Source organism: Carcharodon carcharias, chromosome 29 (genome assembly GCF_017639515.1).
Source record: "Carcharodon carcharias isolate sCarCar2 chromosome 29, sCarCar2.pri, whole genome shotgun sequence".
Classification (NCBI taxonomy): domain Eukaryota; kingdom Metazoa; phylum Chordata; class Chondrichthyes; order Lamniformes; family Lamnidae; genus Carcharodon; species Carcharodon carcharias.
The window spans coordinates 15,694,607-15,717,715 of NC_054495.1; the positions used below are offsets into that span (position 1 = coordinate 15,694,607).

The 23,109-nt window shown below is 53.4% G+C and overlaps 1 protein-coding gene across 1 annotated transcript; it reads left to right on the plus strand.

Annotated features, from left to right (window-relative positions):
• Positions 1-11,211: 11,211 nt before the first annotated feature.
• Positions 11,212-15,681, plus strand: LOC121271090. The gene is made up of 3 exons (XM_041176833.1): positions 11,212-11,477; positions 14,498-14,657; positions 14,772-15,681. Exons 1-3 carry the CDS (start codon positions 11,247-11,249, stop codon positions 15,611-15,613), a joined length of 1,233 nt encoding a protein of 410 aa, XP_041032767.1. The 5' UTR covers positions 11,212-11,246; the 3' UTR covers positions 15,614-15,681.
• The last annotated feature ends 7,428 nt before the right edge of the window (positions 15,682-23,109 follow it).

Below are 23,109 nucleotides of genomic sequence, written 5' to 3' on the forward strand. Positions count from 1 at the left end.
GTTGTGAGAGGGGATATTTAGGGCTGAGATTAAATTGGAAAGCTCAAACGAAGCCCTTAAATATCCGAAAAGAGGACAAATCTTGTTCCTATAGATTGCAGAAATAAAACAAACTAGCAGAGTCTGAAACCCTCAAACAAATACAGCACCAGTACCCACCCTCAAATACAGCACCTCTAACTAGCAGAGTCTGAAACCCTCAAACAAATACAGCACCAGTACCTACCCTCAAATACAGCACCTCAAACTAGCAGAGAGTCTGAAACCCTCAAACAAATACAGCACCAGTACCTACCCTCAAATACAGCACCTCAAACTAGCATAGAGTCTGAAACCTTCAAACAAATACAGCACCAGTACCTACCCTCAAATACAGCACCTCAAACTAGCATAGAGTCTGAAACCCTCAAACAAATACAGCACCAGTACCTACCCTCAAATACAGCACCTCAAACTAGCAGAGAGTCTGAAACCCTCAAACAAATACAGCACCAGTACCTACCCTCAAATACAGCACCTCAAACTAGCATTGAGTCTCAAACTCTCAAACAAATACAGCACCAGTACCTACCCTCAAATACAGCACCTCAAACTAGCATAGAGACTGAAACCCTCAAAGAAATACAGCACCAGTAACTACTCTCAAATACAACACCTCAAACTAGCATAGAGTCTCAAACTCTCAAACAAATACAGCACCAGTAATTACCCCCAAATACAGCACCTCAAACTAGCATAGAGTCTGAAACCCCCAAACAAATACAGCACCAGTAACTGCTCTCAAATACAGCACCTCAAACTAGCAGAGGGTCTGAAACCCTCAAACAAATACAGCACCACTACCTACCCTCAAATACAGGACCTCAAACTGGCATAGAGTCTCAAACCCTCAAACAAATACAGCACCAGTACCTACCCCAAAACAAATACAGCACCTCAAACTAAACCACCTAATCCAGCAGCTCAAGCTATATTAAACTCAGTCTAATACAGCGCCTCAATCAAACAAGGCAACTCAAACTCAATTCACTGAAATGTCTCCAATTGCCTTTGATGCTTTTTTAAATTGAATGTTGTTTCCGAAACTTTATTTACCACTCACGTTTAAATAACTGACCCACAATCATGAGACATATCCTTACATCTCTTTCTCTTGAATAAAAATATCAAATGTTCTTCTCTCCAATCCCCTGGCAGCTATTCTGTAACTATGGGAGATTATCACAAACTCTTCTGCTATTTCCACCCTCACTTCCTTTAACAACCATGGGTGGGAGCCAATTGGACCCAGCAACTTATCCACTCAAGGCGCAGTCAGGCTTTCCAGTACCTCCTGTCAGCCAATTGTCACCCCATCCATTATATTATCTTTACTACCTCCACTACCACTGGTCTGTTTATCAGCATCGTCTCCCTAGTAAACATCAATGTATTCATTATTCATTGGTTTAGAATGGGTAGGAGAGGGAGATGTTCCAGCAAACACATGTGAGTCCTGCTCACACATACAATCATATCTGATGGTCACGGGTGGGAAGTTATGCTTCCTGCTGGCACTCTTGGCATGGTGGGCATGGTTTCACTAGGCATAAGGTGAGGTTTTCTCTGTCTCATTGACGGCCTCTAGTGTAAATGTGCGGGGTCGAGGTTATGAAGGGTTTCTCAAGGTGGGTTTGGGCTGTATGGTGAGGCCAAGGGTTATCATGGTCATGGATTCAGCCATGTTGATGGCACTGACTTTCAGTGTGTGCTGCTGGTTTCCTCTCTTGTTGTGAATGGACATTTCCATGAAGAAGAGTGTCTTCCATATTCAAGGTTTATTATGTGGGAGATGCTCACCGGGGACTGGCTGAGGTACTTGGTGACGTTATGAAGAGTCTGTGGGAATGTACCCGGGATTAGCAGGCTGCTGGCGATGACTCCCCCCTCCTGTGATCTGACGTGGCTACACAAGCCTGGCCCCCTCAGGTGGTCTTCAATTGTCACCATCTTCCTCCTCCTCCTCCATCTCAGATCCTTCTACCTGGGCCACCTTCAGAACTGGATCCCCTGTCATATCCAAATATGACGCATGTAGACATTGTATCTTCACCTCAGGGCAAAACCAGCCTGTCCTCCTCCTCCTTACTGGTGCACGTTGCTCCAACCCATGGCCTTGTCCCCCCTGCCCTCTGACTACATGTTACTCTGATCTCCTGTCTCTGTGGCGCGACTGTGGGAAGGTCCTACCCCCATTTTGTGCCACCTTTAGTACGAAGCGCACACGTCCACTAATCTGGAATATTCTTCGTCCTCCAACCCGAGTCACGAGGGGCAAAAATATCAGCCCTCCCCCAAGGCCCCAACCTCCAGCTCCACTCGCTGTCAGCCACTCACTCGCGTTTGATTTTCTTGCAGGGCGGTGACGCTTGGTTCAAAATTTTAAAGGTTTCCAAAGGGGTATCTGAGCCCTCCAAAGGACTCAGGCAAAGTTTAGACCTTGACCTCAAAATCGTGAAGCCCACCAGTCATTTCCTAAGAACCCTTCGACGAAAATCACGTCTACCTGGGGTGGGGGGCGGCTGCGCTTTGATCTGTGCTGCCTCCGGGAAATGCACAAACTGCATCCCTGACCCAGTTGCACCCCCCCATCCCCCCACCCCACCTATGGGTGTGCACTGGGTTCGGAGGTCAAGCCATCGGGATTCAGACCTCTGCTGCCATTTTGGACAAGGTGAGGAGCACTTCCAACTGCACGAAAACTTGGGCCTCAGGCTGTGGGCACAACTGGCTGCCCCACTCCTGCCCGCTGATTGGCCGGCAGTCCTTCGAGGCGAGACCTTCTCCTGACCGAGCGGCATAAGTAACGGGAACCGGAGGAGACCATTCGGCCCCTCGAGCCCGTTGAAGTGCCATCTCCAGCCCATTAACCCCACCTCGAAGGCAACAAATGGCTGCGGGGAAGCATTTGCCACCTGACAAATCCTGCTCAGTGGATGTTTTCTGGGAGGAGCAGAGGTAATTTTCAACATGAAATTCGCATGCCAATTACACCTTCCCCAAAAGGAAACTGCCCAGTCAAGTAATGTCCTGTTGTGGAAAAAACAAATCACTCGCATGTCTGTAAGCTTTGAATAACCAAGGAATTTATTTACAAGTATATGCTGGGACAAAAAAACACACAAAAGAGTAGGAGTAGGCCACTCGGCCCCTCTCCACCATTCAATAAGCTGATGGCTGATCTGTCTGTGTTTCGAGTGCCACTTTCCCATCCACCCCCCAATAACCTTTCATTCGTTTAGATAATATCACCAACTTCGACACCTATGTGTTCTTTTGTTCTGCCGTCTGTGACATCTTTTGATGATCTGCTTCTATCACTGCTTTTGCCTACAACCACACCACCCCCCCTCCACTTCTCTCCCCCCACCCAACCCCACACCCCCACCACCTCAAACCAGCTTATATTTCAACCCTTCCTGGGATTCACCTAGTTCTGTCGAAGGGTCATGAGGACTCAAAACGTCAACTCTTTTTTTCTCCGCCGATGCTGCCAGACCTGCTGAGTTTTTCCAGGTAATTCTGTTTTTGTAACCTTTCATTCCCTTGCCTAACAAGGATCTAGCTACCTCTGCCATAAAAGTATTCAGTGACCCCACCTCTGTCACATTCTGAGGCAGAGTGTTCCAAAGTCACACAACCCCCTGAGGGAGAAAAAAATTCTTCTCATCTCTGCCCTAAAAGGGTGACCCCTAATTTTAAAACAGTGCCCCCTAGTTGTGGGCTCACCCACATGAGGAAACATCCTTTCCACAACCATCTTGTCAAGATAGTTCAGGATCTTGTATACTTCAATCAAATCGCCCCTCACTCTTCTAAACTCCAGTGGAAAATAGCTCAGTCTGTCTAACCTATCCTCTTAAGACAACTCACTCATTCCAGGTATTAAATCTGGTAAACCTCCTCTGAACTGCCTCCTTTGCATTTACATCTTTCCTTAAATAAGGAGACCAAAGCTGCACACAATATTCCAGATGTGGTCTCATCAGTGCCCTGTACAACTGAAGCATAACATCCTTATTTTTCACAGAATCACACAGTGCAGAAGAAGCCCTTCGGCCCATCGAGTCTGCACCGACACGTGAGAAACACCTGACCTACCTACCTAATCCCATTTACCACCACTTGGCCCATAGCCTTGAATGTTATGATGTGCCAAGTGCTCATCCAGGTACTTTTTAAAGGATGTGAGGCAACCCGCCTCCACCACCCTCCCAGGCAGCACATTCCAGACCCTCACCACCCTCTGGGTAAAAAAGTTTTTCCTCACATCCCCCCTAAACCTCCTGCCCCTCACCTTGAACTTATGTCCCCTCGTGACTGACCCTTCAACTAAGGGGAACAGCTGCTCCCTATCCACCCTGTCCATGCCCCTCATAATCTTGTACACCTCGATCAGGTCGCCCCTCAGTCTTCTCTGCTCCAACGAAAACAACCCAAGTCTATCCAACCTCTCTTCATAACTTCAATGTTTCATCCCAGGCAACATCCTGGTGAATCTCCTCTGCGCCCCCTCCAGTGCAATCACATCCTTCCTATAATGTGGTGACCAGAACTGCACACAGTACTCCAGCTGTGGCCTCACCAAGGTTCTATACAACTCCAACATGACCTCCCTACTTTTGTAATCTATGCCTCGATTGATAAAGGCAAGTGTCCCATATGCCTTTTTCACCACCCCACTAACATGCCCCTCCGCCTTCAGAGATCTATGGACCCACACCAAAGTCCCTTTGTTCCTCAGAACTTCCTAGTGCCATGCCGTTCATTGAATACTTCCTTGTCAAATTACTCCTTCCAAAGTGTATCACCTCACACTTCTCAGGGTTAAATTCCATCTGCCACTTATCTGCCTATTTGACCATCCCGTCTATATCTTCCTGTAGCCCAAGACACTCAACCTCACTGTTAATTACCCGGCCAATCTTTGTGTCATCCGCAACCTTACTAATCCTACCCCCGACATAGTCATGTATGTCCTTTATATAAATGACAAATATTAGGGGACCCAGCACAGATCCCTGTGGTACGCCACTGGACAATGGCTTCCAGTCACTAAAGCATTCTTCTGTCATCTCCCTCTGTCTCCTACAACTAAGCCAATTCTGAATCCACCTTATCAAATTACCCTGTATCCCATGTACATTTGCTTTCATGTTCAATTCGTCTCGTAGTAAAAGGTGGCATTCCACTAGCCTTCTTATATACCTTCATGTTAACTTTTTGTGACTCATGCACTGGAACACCTAGATTTGTCAGCACCTCAGAATCCTGCAGTCACTCTCCATTTAATACTCTTTTTTTAATTCTTCCTGACAGAGTAAACAACTTCACATTTTCCTAAATTGTACTCCATCTGCCAGATTTTTGCCCACTCCCTCAACCGATCTATGCCAGTCTGCAACCTCCCTATGACCCCTTCACAACATATTTTCCTACCTAGCATTGTGTCATGTGTCAACATATTGATGCTCAACTAGTGTTGCTGCATTAGTTGCATTTTACTGACTGGGATTGTGTTTCTTGCTATATTCCTTCATGCCTAGGGAAACTGTCATGTAGCATGTACTGCCTTTGATTCCACCCATGAACAACAGATATCCTACTGCCCTTCATTTAAGTAGCCAATCGATACAACTTGCTGATGGTGGAGTAGGTGTAGGTGCCTCACACTGAGTCTTCTCTGCTGCAGTGGAGCAGCTGCATGCCAAACCCTAAATGAAACCATTACCAAGATGCCAATCTCAAAGGCGATGCCACAATCAATAGCAAAATCGAGGGAAAATCTGAGTCCACTAATCCCCACCCTGCACTCGCCCATCCCCTTCCCCTCTATACCCCCTCCCACCCCCACTCGCCTACTAACACCCTCCCTTCCCCGCTGTGCCCCACACCTCTTCCCCCACTAGCCTCTTCCCTCCCCGCCCCCCTCCTCCCTCACTCTCCCCCTCCCCTCCCTCACTCTCCCTTTCACTCTTCCACTCCTCCCTCCCCATTGTTCTCCCCCTCACTTTCCCCCTCTTTTTTTTGCCCTGCACTCTCTCTCCCCTTCCCCCACACTCTCCTCCTTCCTCCTCCCCCCCTCAATCTCCCCTTCATTCTCCCTCCTCCCCGCTCTCATCTTCCATCCTCAATGTCCCACCCAACTCACTCTCCCCTCCTAACACCCACTCCCTCCTCTTCTCTCACTCTCCTTTCCCTGCCCTCACCCTCCCTGCTCCAACTCCCCATTCACTCCTGACTCCCCATCTCCTTCCCTCGACCCCTCCATTCCTACCCAATACCTTTCTCTCCCCACCATCTCCTCGCCCTACATACCCCTTCCCCACACCCCCGTCCAACCACTGTCCCCTCCCAACCACACACTCCCACGGCCCCCTTCCCTTGTCCACTCCCCTCCTACCCAATCCCCATTCCCTGCCCCCACTGCCCTCCCCACCAACCCCTCCACCCCATCCCCTCCCCACTCCCCTCCAACCCACTCTGCCTCCCACTTCACCCACCTCCACCCCCTCCCCTCTGTTCGCTCACCCCTTCCCCTTCTCTCTCCCACCCCAACTTCTCCACCTTCGCCCTTCCTCCACCCTCTCCCCTCCAGCTCTGTCCCCTCCATTTCACTTCCTCCCCCTCACCCTTCCCCCATCCTCCTCTCCGCCCTTATGCTGTCCACTCCCATTCCCTTCCCTAACCCCTCCCCAAGTCTCCTCCTCTCCCCCATCTTCCCTCCCACTTCCCTAATCCCTCACCATCACCTCTCACCTCTCCCATGACTGTTCCCCTCATCCCCACCAATTCCCCCTCCACCTCCCCAGCACTCGTCTCACCCTCCCTACCACTCTGCCCGCAACTGCCCCCCCCTTTGCCCCTTCTCCCACTGACCACTTTCTCTCTCCCCTACCCCAGGCTCCCCTCACTCCCTTCCTTCCTCACCCCCCCAAATCTCCACCCTCCCCCCTCCACCCCTTCCCCCCACTCATCCCACCCCCACTCCTTCCTCCTCTTTCCCCTCCCCCACCATTTCACCCCTCTCCTCCCCCTCCCTCCCCTCCCCCCACCTCCCTCCCCTTCACTCCACTCCTCTCCCCCCACTGCCTTCCTGCCACTCCCCCAAACTCCTCCCTTCCAGCCATCACTCCGCCTCCTTCTTCACTCTCCCCCCCTACTCCGCCCTCCACTTCTTCACTCCTCCACCCCTGCCCCCACTCCTCTGCCCCCAATACCATGGCCCGGCCCCCACTCCCACTGCCCCCCACTCCCACTGCACTCATCACATTCCCCACGTCTATCACCCCTCATCACTTCCCTCCTCCCAATTCCCTGTTCCCCCTAACTCCTCTCCTCAATCCATCTCTGCTCATTCCCCTCCCCTCCAATCCCTGTTCCTTTCCCTACAAAACTGCCCTGCTTCCCTCCTAGAACCCCCCCATAACCTCCTCTGCATCCTTTCCCTCCCTCTCCCCATCTCTCTGCCTTCTTCCTCCTCCCCATTCAGTCTCCCTCCCTCTCTCCCCCACCACCTTCCCACTTTTACACTCCCCCATGCCTGTTGTCCCCTCCCCGTCTCTCCCTCCCTCCCCATGTCTCCCTCCCCATCGCTCCCTCCCTCCCCATCTCTCCCTCCCCATCGCTCCCTCCCTCCCCATGTCTCCCTCCCCATCTCTCCCTCCCTCCCCATGTCTCCCTCCCCATCGCTCCCTCCCTCCCCATCTCTCCCTCCCTCCCCATCTCTCCTTCCCAACCCCTCGCCCCCCATCTCTCCCTCCCTCCCCATCTCTCCCTCCCTCCCCATCTGTCACTCCCAACCCCTCCCTCCCCCCATCTCTCCTCCCCCCATCTCTCCCTCCCCCCATCTCTCCCTCCCCCACATCTCTCCCTCCCCCACATCTCTCTCACCCCCCCATCTCTCCCTCCCCCATCTTTCCTCCCCCCCATCTCTCCCTCCCTCCTCATCTCTCCCTCCCTCCCCATCTCTCCCCCCCTCCCCATCTCTCCCCCCCTCCCTATCCTCCCCCTCGCCCCCACCCCATCTCCCCCCCTTCCCTCACCTCCCCATCTCCCCCACCCTCCCCATCTCCCTCCCCCCATCTCCCTCCTCCCAATCTCCCTCCCGCGCCCCCATCTCCCTCCCCCGGTCCCCATCTCCCTCCCTCCCAATCTCCCCATCTCCCTCCCCCCATCTCCCTCCTCCCAATCTCCCTCCCGCGCCCCCATCTCCCTCCCCCGGTCCCCATCTCCCTCCCTCCCAATCTCCCCATCTCCCTCCCCCCATCTCCCCATCTCCCTCCCCCCATGCTCCCCATCTCCCTCCCCCCATCTCCCTCCCTCCATCTCCCCATCTCCCTCCCCCCCGTCTCCCCATCTCCCTCCCCACCAATCTCCCTATCTCCCTCCCCACCAATCTCCTCATCTCCCCTCCCATCTCCCCATCTCCCTCCCCCCCGTCTCCCCATCTCCCTCCCCCCATCTCCCTCCCTCCATCTCCCCATCTCCCTCCCCCCCGTCTCCCCATCTCCCTCCCCACTAATCTCCCTATCTCCCTCCCCACCAATCTCCTCATCTCCCCTCCCATCTCCCCATCTCCCTCCCCCCGTCTCCCCATCTCCCTCCCCCCCAATCTCCCCATCTCCCATCCCATCTCCCCATCTCCCTCCCCCCCAATCTCCCCATCTCCCTCCCCCATCTCCCTCCCCCCGTCTCCCCATCTCCCTCCCCCCATCTCCCCATCTCCCTCCCCACCAATCTCCCTATCTCCCTCCCCCATCTCCCTCCCCCTCGTCTCCCCATCTCCCCCCCCATCTCCCCATCTCCCTCCCCCCCATCTCCCCATCTCCCTCCCCCCGTCTTCCCATCTCACCCCCCCATCTCCCCATCTCCCTCCCCCCCATCTCCCTATCTCCCTCCCCCCGTCTCCCCATCTCCCCCCCATCTCCCTCCCCCCCAATCTCCCTCCCCCCATCTCCCCATCTCCCTCCCCCCCATCTCCCCATCTACCCCCCCCATCTCCCTCCCCCATTTCCCCACCTCCCTCCCCCCCATCTCCCCATCTCCCTCCCCCCATCTCCCCATCTCCCCCCCCGATCTCCCCATCTCCCTCCCCCTCCCCCATCTCCCTCCTCCCCATCTCCCTCCGTTCCCATCTTCCTCCCCTCCCCCATCTCCCTCCCCCTCCCCGATCTCCCCATCTCCCTCACCCTCCCCATCTCCCTCCCCATCTGCCCACCTCCCTACCCCCCATCTCCCCCCCTCCCCCATCTGCCTCCCCCTCCCCCATCTCCCCATCTGCCTCCCCCTCCTCCATCTCCCTCCCCCTCCCCCATCTCCCCCCCATCTCCCTCCCCACATCTCCCTCCCCCTCCTCCATCACTCTCCCCCTCCCCCATCTCCCTCCCCACATCTCCCTCCCCCTCCCCACATCTCCCTCCCCCTCCTCCATCACCCTCCCCCTCCCCCTCCCCCATCTCTCCATCTCCCTTCCCCTCCATCTCCCCATCTCCCTCCCCCTCCCCATCTGCCCATCTCCCTACCCCCATCTCCCCATCTCCCTCCCTATCTTCCCCCATCTCCCTCCCCCTCCCCCCATCTCCCAATCTCCCTCCCACTCCCCATCTCCCTCCCTCCATCTCCCTCCCCCTCCCCCATCTCCCTCCCCATCCCCCTCCCCATTTCCTCCCCCCATCTCCCTCCTCCATCTCCCTCCCCCCATCTCCCCCCCACGTCTCCCCATCTCCCCACCCAATCTTCCCACCATCCCCCCATCTCTGCCCCCCATCCCCCCATCTCTCCCCCCCATCCCCCATCTCTCCCCCCATCCCCCCATCTCTCCCCCCATCTCCCTGCCATCTCCCTCATCTCCCTCCCCATTTCCTCCCCCCATCTCCCTCCCCCTCCCCCATCTCCCCCATCTCCTCCCCTCCCGCATCTCCCCCCATCTCCTCCCCTCCCCCATCTCCCCCCCACATCTACCCATCTCCCCTCCCAATCTCCCCATCTCCCCCCATCTCCGTCCCCCATCTCCCCATCTCTCCCCCCATTTCCCCATCTCTCCCCCACCATCTCCCCCTCCCCCATATCTCCCCACCCCATCTCCCCATCTATCCCCCATCTCCCCCCAACATCTCCCGATCTCCCCACCTCCCCCCCCCCCATCTCCCATCTACCCCCCCATCTCCACCCCCCACATCTCCCCATCTCCACCCCCTGCCCCCATCGCCCTCCCCCTCCCCCTTTCCCGGTCTCTCCCTTCCCGCTTCCCAAACCCCCGCCCCCGGGTCTGCCGCTTTCCTGCTCTCTGATTGGCTGCGCTCGGTCTCACGGACGGGCCGTCCCTTTCTGTGATTGGTCGGTCCCCCACGTGGTATGTGTCGGTGAGGCGGGATTTCCGGCGGATTTTGGGGCGGGATTTCTGGCCGGATTCGCGGTGCTGCGGCCGCTGTTCTTTTGTGACCCGGAGTCGGGCGGGATTTCCACCGGTTTTATCCTGGGATTTCCGGCTCGCTTGGTGTGGCGGAGTCGGGCGGGTTTGTTGCCGAGCGGGTGGAATTTGGGCGGGTTTACCGGCGAGCGGGCGGGTTTTGTGCCGAGCGGGCGGGAGTTGGGCGGGTTTACTGGCGAACGGGCGGGATTTGGGCGGGTTTTGTGCCGAGCGGGCGGGAGTTGGGCGGGTTTACTGGCGAACGGGCGGGATTTGGGCGGGTTTTGTGCCGAGCGGGCGGGAGTTGGGCGGGTTTACTGGCGAACGGGCGGGATTTGGGCGGGTTTTGTGCCGAGCGGGCGGGATTTGAGGCGGGTTTTGTGCCGAGCGGGCGGGATTTGGGCGGGTTTACCGGCGAACGGGCGGGATTTGGGCGGGTTTACCGGCGAACAGGCGGGATTTGGGCGCATTGGCTGCCGAGCGGACGGGATTTGAGGCGGGTTTGTTGCTGAGCGGGCGGAATTAGGGTGGGTTCGGTGTCAAACGAGTCGAATTTGGGGCGGATTTAGCGCCAAGCGGGCGGTATTTGGGGCGGGTTTGGCGCCAAACGGGCGGGTTTGGTGGCAAAGGGGCGGGATTTGAGGCGGGTTTGGTGCCAAGTGGGAGGGATTTGGGGGCGGGTTTGGTGCCAAGTGGGCGGGATTTGGGGGCGGGTTTGGTGCCAAGTGGGCAGGATTTGGGGGCGGGTTTGGTGTCAAACGGGCGGGATTTGGGGCGGCATTATTGGCGGGCGGTAATGCGGGAAGGCCGCACTCCCCGGTTCAGTGATGGAGCAGTGGAGGTTCTGCTGGAGAGGGTGAGGGCTCACCGGGAGATCCTGTTCCCCTGGGAGGGGAGGAATGTTCCCAGGGAGATGGTTCACCAGGCCTGGATGGATGTGGCCCTGAGTGTTAATGCCCGGAGTGAGGTACCAAAAACCTGGCTCCAGTGCAGGAAGAAGTTCAACGGGCTGACCTGGACAGCCAAGGTTAGTGCAGACCGGGCACCGAGGCAGCGAGATCGCCACAACAACACGCCGTGAGAACACTGCGGCAGCTCCACATCAATAGCTCTCCAGCATGTGCCATTATCATGCCAGTGTAACACCATCTAGCTAGCACCGTACCAATGCTGCGCCAACAACATGCCTGCATTGTGCCAACCCCCCATTACCACTGCCACATGTGCCAACACTGCCCCAAAACTGCACCAATATCACTCCCGTACTTGCCAACACCACTCCAGTACCGTGCCCACACCTTGTCAACACTGCTCCAACACCATGCTTCCATCACACCAACGTCAAGCCAGTGCTGTGGCAAAACCATGCCAATGCTTTGCCAACACCACACAAACAATATGCCAACACCAGTCCAGTACCGTGCCAACACCACATCTCAACTGCACCAACACCTCTCCAATATTGCATCAACACCACACCAAAACTGTTCCAACACCATGCCAGCACCCTGCCAACACAGCACCAATGCCATGCCAACGCTGTGTCAATACTGCGCCAACATTATGCCAACACCCTGCCAACACTGCGCCGGGATGGGCAATAAATGCTGGCCTAGCCAGCGATGCCCACACCCCATGAATGAATAAAAAAATACACCATGCCAAAGCCACTTCAACACAGTGCCCACTCCATGCCAACCCCCCCACATTAACCTGCGTTCCAGTCGTCCACGAAGTTCCCCCCCCCGCCCCAACCCTCTGTGACATCACCCCCTCAACCCTTTGCCAGGTCCTCCAACCCCAACACTCCGCAGTGTCCCCCACTCTGACCCTACGCGACACCCCGATCCCCAACCCTCTGCCACATCCCACCCCTTCAACTTCCCCACGGTATCAACCTCCCGCATCGACCCACCGTGCCTTTACCACACCAACCGTCTGCATTCCTTCTCCGCGCCAACTCTGCATGACACCTCTGTGACACCCCACCGCACCAACAGGTGCCGAATGGCCTACCCCTGCTCCGACTCCCTCTCAAGAGCATTAGGAAACTAAATCAGACACTGAGGCCCGTAAGGAGATATCAGGGCAGGTGGTGAAACAGGCAGGCTGTTAAGGAATGTCCTCGAGAAGGAGGGTGGGGACAGAGAGGTGTAGGCAGAGTATTCTAGCATTTAAAGCCCTGGCAACTGAAGCGGTGTTGCTAATGGTGGAGCGATTGAAAAGGAGGATCCTCAATCGGCGAGAATTGGAGGAGTGTAGCTTTCTTGGAAGAGTCTGGTGCTGGAGGATGTAAGAAGGATAGGGAGGGGCTTGCAAGCAAAGTTAAGAATTTTACAGTCAAGGGATTGCTTAACTAGGAGCCATTGCAGATTGACAGGCACAAGGGGTAATGGGTGAAGGGGTTTTGGTGCGAGTAAGGCTGCAGAATTTTGGATGAGGTTAAGGTGATGAAGGAAACTTGGAGGCCGGCTATGAGTGCTTGGAATAACCAAATTCAGAGCAACATAGGTACAGATCAGCAGCGGAGCCAGGCGATGAAATGGAGATCGAGCTAGGTGCCCTTGGTGATGGTATAGATAGGTGGCCAGAAGCCTGTGTCAGGGTCAAACCTGACACCAAGGCTGCCAGCCAGCTTGTTCAGCCTAACCGCACAAGAAAGTGCTGTTACTGTCCTCACGACACGCACAAACGCCTGGTAAGGCTGCTCACTCCTCTGCTAAGTGCACCGAGGAGCCAAAATTCATCCCTCGATCGAAATCACTTCACAGTGAGAAACACAGATTACTTGATCCTCACTGCATTGCTGTTTGTGGGAAATGAATGTGTTTTATTGCTTCGTTCGCAGGATGTGGGCTTCTCTGGCTGGGCCCAGCACTTATTACCTATCCTTAATTGCCCCTTGAGAAGGTGGGGTGAGCTGCCTTTTTGAACCGCTGCAGTCCATGTGGTGTAGGTACACCCACAGTGCTGTTAGGGAGGGAGTTCCAGGATTTTGTCCGTGGTGTAGGTACACCCACAGCGCTGTTAGGGAGGGAGTTCCAGGATTTTGTCCGTGTGGTGTAGGTACACCCCCAGTGCTGTTAGGGAGGGAGTTCCAGGATTTTGTCCGTGTGGTGTAGGTACACCCACAGTGCTGTTAGGGAGGGAGTTCCAGGATTTTGTCCGTGTGGTGTAGGTACACCCACAGTGCTGTTAGGGAGGGAGTTCCAGGATTTTGACCGTGTGGTGTAGGTACACCCACAGTGCTGTTAGGGAGGGAGTTCCAGGATTTTGTCCGTGTGGTGTAGGTACACCCACAGTGCTGTTAGGGAGGGAGTTCCAGGATTTTGTCCATGTGGTGTAGGTACACCCACAGTGCTGTTAGGGAGGGAGTTCCAGGATTTTGTCCGTGTGGTGTAGGTACACCCACAGCGCTGTTAGGGAGGGAGTTCCAGGATTTTGTCCGTGTGGTGTAGGTACACCCACAGCGCTGTTGGGGAGGGAGTTCCAGGATTTTGTCCGTATGGTGTAGGTACACCCGCAGTGCTGTTAGGGAGGGAGTTCCAGGATTTTGTCTGTGTGGTGTAGGTACACCCACAGTGCTGTTTAGGGAGTGAGTTCCAGGATTTTGTCCCTGTGGTGTAGATACACCCACAGTGCTGTTAGGGAGGGAGTTCCAGGATTTTGACCCAGCGACAGTGAAGGAACGGCTGATATATTTCCAAGTCAGGATGGTGAGTGTCTTGGAGGGGAACTTCCAGGTGCTGGTGTTCCCATGTGATAGGCGGTAGGGGTTACGGGATTGGAGGGTGCTTACAAATCGGCTGCTGTGTTTCCAATATTATAGCAGAGGGTCCAATTCCAAAGTCATTTTTGGCTGCGAGGTGTATTTGGGATGTCCTGAGGTCATGAAAGGCGCTATATAAATGCAGCACTTCTTTCCTCCACACGTCACCTTTCAGCCCTACCCCCCCGGCCATTCACTCCCGCCCTTCCCGGCTCCGCAGAAAGCAAGCAGCGCACCAAACCGGGGCACTAACTCCCGTCGCACTCCCCTTCCCGCAGGAGAAGCTGGCCCGCAGAGCCCGCAAGAGGAGCAGCGCCGGGGAGCGGCCCCCCTCCATCCTCGATCTCACCCAGATGGAGCAGGAAGCACTGGACATCATCGGGCCCAACAGCAGGCGAGGCGTCGAGAATGGCGAGGCAGGAGGTCGCGTCCCGCAAGGTGCCTTCCCAATTCCTCTTCCACCCGCCCGCTCTGCTCGCTACGAGCTGCTCCGTCCGCTTCGCCTCGCCGGTGCTCGCCCGCTGACCTTTGACCCTCTCCCTTTCGTTCCAGGTCTGTCCCGTTACCTGGGCCTCACCGGGCAGGAGTTGGAGGAGCACCACCTTTTGGAGGACGCCCCCTCACCGGCTCCCTCCTTCCAGTACGCCGGCAGGGAAATCAGCCTGGCCGACGGCAGAGACGGCGAGCTTGAAGGACCCACACAAGGTGAACTGTTCGGCAGCAGCGAGCAGGAGCTGAGCATCCTGGAGAGGACAGTGCAGGACGCAGACGGCCACAGGGCCAACTCCATCCCCAGCTACGTCGAGGAGGACAAAGATGCTGATTTCAGCGGCCCGGCTTTCAAAAGGAGGATTTTCCAGGAGCACCACCAGCTCCTGGAGGCTCTGGACAGCCTGCCCAGGAGCTGCCTTACCCTGTCCGAGAGCATGGAGGAGTCTGCCTCCATACTGTGCGGTGTCGTGGCGCAGGGCATCAGCACCCTGCAGTCCACCATGGAGCACGTGGTGAGCTCGGTGGACGCGGCGGTGAGGCCCTCCGCCCAGGAGCCGGTGGCACCAGCGCTGGCATCGTTGATCGAGGCTCAAACCGGTGCCATCGAGGCTCTGGCCTGCACCATCTCCTCCGGCCTGGAAAGGCTGGGGACGCGCATCGACCGGGGCTTCGGCCGGGTCACCGACCTCCTGCAGTCCACCGTGCCACGGCCGGGCGGCGGCGGTGCCGGCTCACCGCCGGGTGGCGCCACAGGAGGGGCACACCCCGCCCTCCCTCCGGACACCGGCACGCCGGCCCCCTCGCCGCACGGCCAAGCGCCCTCTGCCCTGGAGGCAGCAGTGATACTGCGCTCGGAGGTGAGGTCCCCTCGTGCCCGGGCCCTTCGGGATCGCTCGCTATGAGCATCTGACCCGCCCAGAGTGAGTCACGGTCACCACCTACTGGTGTGGTGAGGGGGGGTGGGGTGGGATTGTCCTGTAGAAACACTAATGTAGCAAAAATTGCAGGAAAGCTGGGGTTGGGCTGGGCCAGAGCGATATATGGGTGACGATGTTGGTCCAGAGTATTCGTGTAAATCAATAAAGCGTTACCCCCGTTTGCAATTCTGATTTTATCTGCTGGGCGGCTGCATTGGAACCAAGCGCATTGTAGTGTGAGGTGACATGGACACCAGTGTTAGCGATCGGAAGGGCTTCATTGGCGGTTTGAAGGGCTGGGAGAGATGCTCCTCCGGACTGTTAGTGTGTCTTCAAATTCTTTCATGGGATGTGGGCGTTGCTGGATCCAAGGGTATGTGGAGAAATCAGGAGCAGGGTATCGAGTTGGATGATCAGCCATGATCATAATGAATGGCGGAGCAGGCTCGAAGGGCCTACTCCTGCTCCTAGTTTCTATGTTTATTGCCCATCCCTCATTGCCCTTGAACTGTGTAGCTTGCTCGGCCATTTCAGGGGTCAGTTAAGAGTCAACCACATGGCTGTGGGTCTGGAGTCACGTGTAGGCCAGACCGGGTAAGGATGACAGATTTCACTCCCCTCAAGGGGCGTTGGTGAACCAGATGGGTCTTTACACCGATCAATGATGGTTTTATACTCACCGTTACTGAGACTAGATTTCAGATGTGTATTCATTGGAATTCAGATGCCGCCAGCTGCCGTGGTAGGATTTGAAGCCATGATCCACCCTATCAGAGCATGAGCTGGGGCCTTTAGATTCCTAGCCCAGTGACATTATCATCGCATCATCGCCTCCCCCTCCGAAGGGAATGTAGTAGTTCAGGTGAAGAGGGAGATTTATGAAGATGTTGCCTGAATTGGAGCATTTTATATGTTAGGGTCTGATAGGCTAGGATTGTTATCTTTGGAACAGAGCTGATGAGGGGTCACAGTTGAAATGTGGGATGTTATGAGTTGTCTAGATAGAGTCAATGTGAAGGCCCTATTTCCCCTTGGTTGAGGGGTCCATAGCCAGTGGACATTGGTTCACTGTAAGAGGATTAGAGGGGATATGAGGGGAAATGTCTTCACCCCAGATTGTGCTGGGGATCTGGAACTCACTGTCTGAAAGGGTGGTCGAGGCAGAAACCTCCATCACATTTAACAAGCACTCAGACATACGCTCGAAGTGCTGGGATCTACAGGGTTACAGGCCAAGAGCTGGAGAGTGGGATTAGGTTGGGTGGCTGCTTGTCGGCCAGTACAGACACAATGGGCTGAATGGTCTCCTTCTGTGCCTTAAATTACTATGAGTCTATGAAGTGTTGTTCCATGAAGTATTCTCGAAGATCTAAGGGGGAGGATGGTGGTGGTTCCTCTGCTTGATTCCATTTCCCCCATCATTGTGACTTCCTTCTATAGGTGACCAGGAGATAAGCAGCAATGTAAGCAGGGTAGGGGCAGGTATCAACTGACAGAACAAGATGAAGAAATGAACGGGCAAAACGGTGGCAAATGGATTTCAGTGTCGGCAAGTGTGAGGTCATCCACCTTGGACCGAACAAAGATTGAACAGAATCCCTTCTAAATGGTGAAAATCTCGAAACCAGCAGTCCATCTACTTCGACTATTAGGCTGTTGTGAACAGGTACAGAGTGTAAAAAGGCTGATGGGATGCTGGTCTTTATATCTGGAGGTTTGAATGCGTGGGCTGAGAATGCCTAAGACAGACTTTGCCTCTCCAGAACCGGCTCGTTCACCCATCAACAGACGTGCGGCCGATGGTCTCCTCTGACCTGAGCTGATCCATTGTGAGTCCGCTTTCCCTTTGCCTCTTGCAGACGGCAGGATGCCGATCAGAAGTCCCGCTTTGGCTATCCAACAATGCCCTGGAGCACTGCCAGCCATTCTGGGCACCAAACCTAAAGAAGTCACATGTGGGTCTTGGAGGGAGCGCAGTGTAGATTCAGCAGAATGATACCTGGGCTCCAAGGGTTACATTAAGAGGAGAGATTACGCAAACTAGGATTGTATTAAAAACAAAAAGTGCTGGAAAAGACTCAGCAGGTCTGACAGCTTCTGTGGAGAGAGAAACAGAGATAACGTTTCACATCCAATATGACTGTCCTTCAGAACTGAGGATTGTGTTCCCTGGAATTTGGAAAGTTAAGGGTTTGATCGAAGGTTTCAAGATATTAAGAAAACTGATAGGGTAGAAGCTATTGGTTGGAGAGTCTGGGATCGGGGGCGCAGTCTAAAGGCTTTAGAGCCAGAATTTTCGGGGATGAGGTTAAAAATATTTCTACATGTAAACCTTCCTTTCCTCTCCAAAGTATTGAAAATATCCTCACCTCCTCAATCTGTTCCCATCTTCCCAGGAACACAATCCAATCAGGTTTCTGCTCAGACACAGAACCAAAATGACACTTGCAGGGAACATAAAAACTGACTAAAACTTTCTGTAGATATGTGAAGAGAAAAAGATTGGTGAAGACAAATGTAGGTCCCTTACAGTCAGAAACGGGAATTTATAATGGGGAAAAAAGAAATGGCTGACCAACTAAATACATACTTTGGTTCTGTCTTCAGAAAGGAGGACGCAAATCACATAGCAGAAATGCTGGGGAACACAGGGTTTAGTGAGACGGTGGAACAGAAAGAAATCAGTGTTATTAGGGAAGTGGTGTTGGGGAAATTGATGGGATTGAAGGTTGATAAATCCCCAGGGCCTGATAATCTACATCCCAGAGTACTTAAGGAAGTGGCTCTAGAAATAGTGGATGCATTGGTGGTCATCTTCCGAGATTCTATAGACTCTGGATCAGTTCCTACAGATTGGAGGGTAGCTAATGTAACCCCGCTATTTAAAAAGGGACGTAGAGAGAAAACAGGGAATTATAGACCAGTCAGCCTGATGTCGGTAGTGGGGAAGATTCTAGAGTCCATTATAAAAGACTTAATACCTGAGCACTTGGAAAACAGTAGCAGAATCGGACAGAGTCAGCATGGATTTATGAAAGGGAAATCATGCTTGACAAATCTACTGGAATTTTTCAAGGATTTAATTAGTAGAGTTGATGAGAGGGAGCCAGTGGATGTGGTTTATTTGGACTTTCAGAAGACTTTCAACAAGGTCCCACATAAGAAATTAGCATGTAAAATTAAAGCGCATGGGATTGGGGGTAGTGTATTGAGATGGATAGAAAACTAGTTGGCAGACAGGAAACAGTAAGAATAAACTGTCTTTTTCTGAATGGCAGACAGTGACCAGTGGGGTACTGCAGGGATCGGAGCTGGGATCCCAGCTATTCACAATATATATTAATGATGTAGATGAGGGAACTAAATGTAATATCTCCAAATTTGCAGATGACACAAAGCTGGGTGGGAGGGTGAGCTGTGAGGAGGATGCAGAGATGCTTCAGTGTGATTTGGACAAGCTGAGTGAGTGGGCAAATGCATAGCAGATGCAGTATAATGTGGATAATTGTGAGGTTATCCACTTTGGTAGCAAAAGCAGAAAGGCAGATTATTATCTGAATGGCTATAAATTGAGAGAGGGGAATGAGCAATGAGACCTGGGTGTCCTTGTACACCAGTTGCTGAAGGTAAGCATGCAGGTGCAGCAGGCGCTAATGAAGGCAAATGGTATGTTGGCCTTCATAGCCAGAGGATTCGAGTACAGGAGCAGGGATGCCTTGCTGCAATTGTACAGGGCCTTGGTGAGACCACACCTGGAATATGGTGTGCAGTTTTGGTCTCCTTCTCTGAGGAAGGATGTACTTGCTATAGAGGGATTGCAGCGAAGGTTTACCTGGGATGGTGGAACTGACATAGGAGAGATTGAGTCGGTTAGGATTATAATTGCTGGAGTTCAGAAGAATGAGGGGGGATCTCATAGAAACATATAAAATTCTAACAGGACTAGACAGGATAGATGCAGGACCGACTCCTGGGATGGTGGGACTGACATGAGGAGAGATTGAGTCGGTTAGGATTATATTTGCTGGAGATTAAAAGAATGAGGGGGCATCTCATAGAAACCTATAAAATTCTAACAGGACTAGACAGGGTAGATGCAGGAAGGACCAGGGGTCACAGTCTGAGGATATGGGGTAGACTATTTAGGACTGAGATGAGAAATTTCTTCACCCAGAGAGAGGTGAGCCTGTGGAATTTGTTACCAGAGAAAGTAGTTGAGGCCAAAACATTGTATGTTTTCAAGAAGGAGTTAGATATAGCTCTTGGGACGAAAGGGATCAAAGGATATGGGGAGAAAGTGGGAGCAGGATATTGAGTTGGATGGTCAGCCTTGATCATAGTGAATGGTGGAGCGGGCTCGAAGGGCTGAATGGCCTCCTCCTGCTCCTAGTTTCTATGTTTCAATGACACTTAACCAAAGTCACAAGTGACATCCTGTGTGACTGTGACCAAAGGTCAACTATCCTCCCAGGTCCCTCTTGACCTGTGTGTAGCCTGTGGCATGGTCGACCAGCCCACCCTCCTCCAACTCCTCTGCACTGCTCCTACTCTTACCTCATCGTAGCCGGAGAATCGCCATCAATGGATTCTCCTCTCATTCCTGTTACCTTTGGTATCCAGCAGGGGTCCTTGGGTCCTGGGGGAAGGGGAGCCTAGTGGGAATGTTGCTGGACTAATAATGTAGAGGTCTAGACAAGTGCTCCTGGGAACTAAGTCCAAATCTCTCCACACACGGTCGCTCGTAGGATTTAAATTCAATTGTTCAATCTGGAATAATAATTTTAAAAATCCCCATAATGGTGACTAGGAAACTTCCGGATTGTCGTTAGAAACCCATCTTTGAGGACGGAAACCTGTTGCCCTTAACCTGTCTGGATTACGTGACCACTCCCACAGCGATGTGATTGGCTTTGAGCTACTCTGAAATGGCCAAGCGAGCCAATCGTATCAAACAGCAACAGGGAAGTCAAGTCATGGATGGTCCATCTAGCAGTAACCTCGGCACTGGAACCAGCCTGACCTGTCGACCCTGTAAAGTCCTCTTCACTAGTTCCTGGGGTCTTGTGTCAAAACACTGGGCCTGTAGTCAATGCAGGATGGCCGCCATTAGCGCTCTGCGCTTGCGCAAGAACCCAGTGCCATCCGTCCGCTGTGCCTAGTATCCCTCTGCACGTCTGTCAGTGATGCCTTGCCAGAATTGAGAAAGCAGTTTCAGACACTAATCGAGTAGCACCCTGGCATACACAGCAAATGGTGCCTTACAGCCAGTGTGCTGCCCCACCAACAGGACAGACCCAGCAGAGGTGGCAGCACAGTAGCTGGGAGGGAGCAGCCCTGGAAATACCCAATGTTGACTTCCGGGCGCCATGAAGTCTCTTGGCATCAACTCTCAATATGGGCAAGGAAACCTCCTGCTGATTACCATCCACTGTTTTAAAAAAAATTCATTCATGGGATGTGGACATCGTTGGCTGGGCCAGCATTTAGTGCCAATCCATAATTGCCCTTGAGAAGGTGGTGGTGAGCTGCCTTCTTGAACCCAGTCCATGTGTAGGTACACCCACAGTGCTGTTAGGGAGGGAGTTCCAGGATTTTGTCCGTGTGGTGTAGGTACACCCACAGTGCTGTTAGGGAGGGAGCACCAGGATTTTGACCCAGTGTCAGTGAAGGAAGGTCCGATATATTTCCAAGTCAGGATGGTAAGTGACTTTAAGGGCAAGTTCCAGGTAGTGGTGTTCCCATGTGTCTGCTGCCCTTGTCCTTCTAGATGGTAGTGGTCATGGGTTTGGAAGGTGCTGCCTAAGGAGCCTTGATGAGTTCCTGCAGTGCATCTTGTAGATGCTACTGTGTGTCGGTGGTGCAGGGAGTGAATGTTTGTGGATGTGGTGCTAATCAAGCGGGGCTGCTTTGTCCTGGATGGTGTCGAGCTTATTGAGTGTTGTGGGAGCTGCACTCATCCAGGCAAGTGGAGAGTATCCCATCACACTCCTGACTTACACTTCCTCAGCTAAAGAATCAATATATTTCCACATTGAACACAACTTGGAAGAAACACTGAGGGTAACAAAGGCACAGAATGTATTCTGGGTGAGGGGCTTCAATGTCACTGTATTACTAACCAAGCTGGCTGAGTGCTGAAGGACATATCTGGCAAACTGGTCCTGCAGCAGAGGGTGAGGGCATAAAAAAGTACATTTCCTGGCCCTTACCTGTCACAGATCTACCTGACCATGACCATATTGGTAGGCGTGACCATCACACAGTGTCTATGGAAAGGTAGTCCCTTCTTCACACTGAGGATATTTTCCATTGTGAGTTAGATTCAGACAGATTGGGATAGATTCAGAATAGATCTAGCAGCTCAAAGCTTGGCATCCATATGGCAGTGTGGGCAATCAGCAGCAGCAGAATCGCATTCGAACACAATCGGTAGCCCCATGGCCTGGCATATCCCTCACCATCAAGCCAGGGGCATAACCCAGGTGCAATGAGGAGTGGAAGAGAGCATGCCAGGAGCAGCACCAGGCATACCTAAAAACAAGATGCCAACATGGTGAAGTTACAACATGGATGCTAAAGCACAGAAGCAGCGCAGTATAACCAGAGTTAATCCCAAAATCAATGGATCAGATCATGGGCTTTAGCCCTACCAAACACAGATGTGAATGGTGGCACTCAACGAAACAGCCAAGGAGAGGAGGAGGTGCCACAAACATGACCATCCTCGTGATACGAACGTATAGATTAGGAGCAGGAGTAGGCCACTCGGCCCATCAAGCCTGCTCCGCCATTCAATAAGATCATGGCTGATCCGATTTCAACCTCATATTCCTGCCTGACCCCCATAACCTTTCACCCCCCCACCCCCATCAATAATTTATCTACCTCTGCCTTGAAGATATTCAAAGACTCTGCCTCAACCATCTTTTGAAGAAGAGTTCCAAACTTTCACAACCCTCTTGAGGGGGGAAAAATAAACCCTTATCTCTGTCCTAGGCAGAGCCCAGCATGCTAGTGCAAAAGACAAGACTGAAGCAGAAGAGGAATCACTGTCGACCAATGAGAAGGACAGTGCCCGTCTGTTACCGGGGATGAGCTTGGACTAGTGCGCTCACTACCTGATGAGCTGGAAGCAGCAGGAGTTAGATGAAAGTCAGTCCGAACAGGCGCTAGCAACCTCTCAGCAGGAGGAGAGGAGACTCACCCACAGGTAATCCGAAGGTGGTGAGACTGCAGCAGGAATCGGGAGCAGTCCTCCCCAGCACCCCCTCTCTCCGCATGCACTCTCACTGACTTGCTATCAGGCCCTCTGTCTCACTGTCAGCCTCCGAAACATTTCCTTTCCCTTGCTGTGATTTACTCTGAGTCTTCACCTGTTAGATACCTTCAGGTGGGTTCAGTTTCAGATTTCTGATCTTTTTAAGTTTCAGACCTTTTAAAAGAATTCTCCCACCTGCAATTTGCCCTCCAATCCACACTCA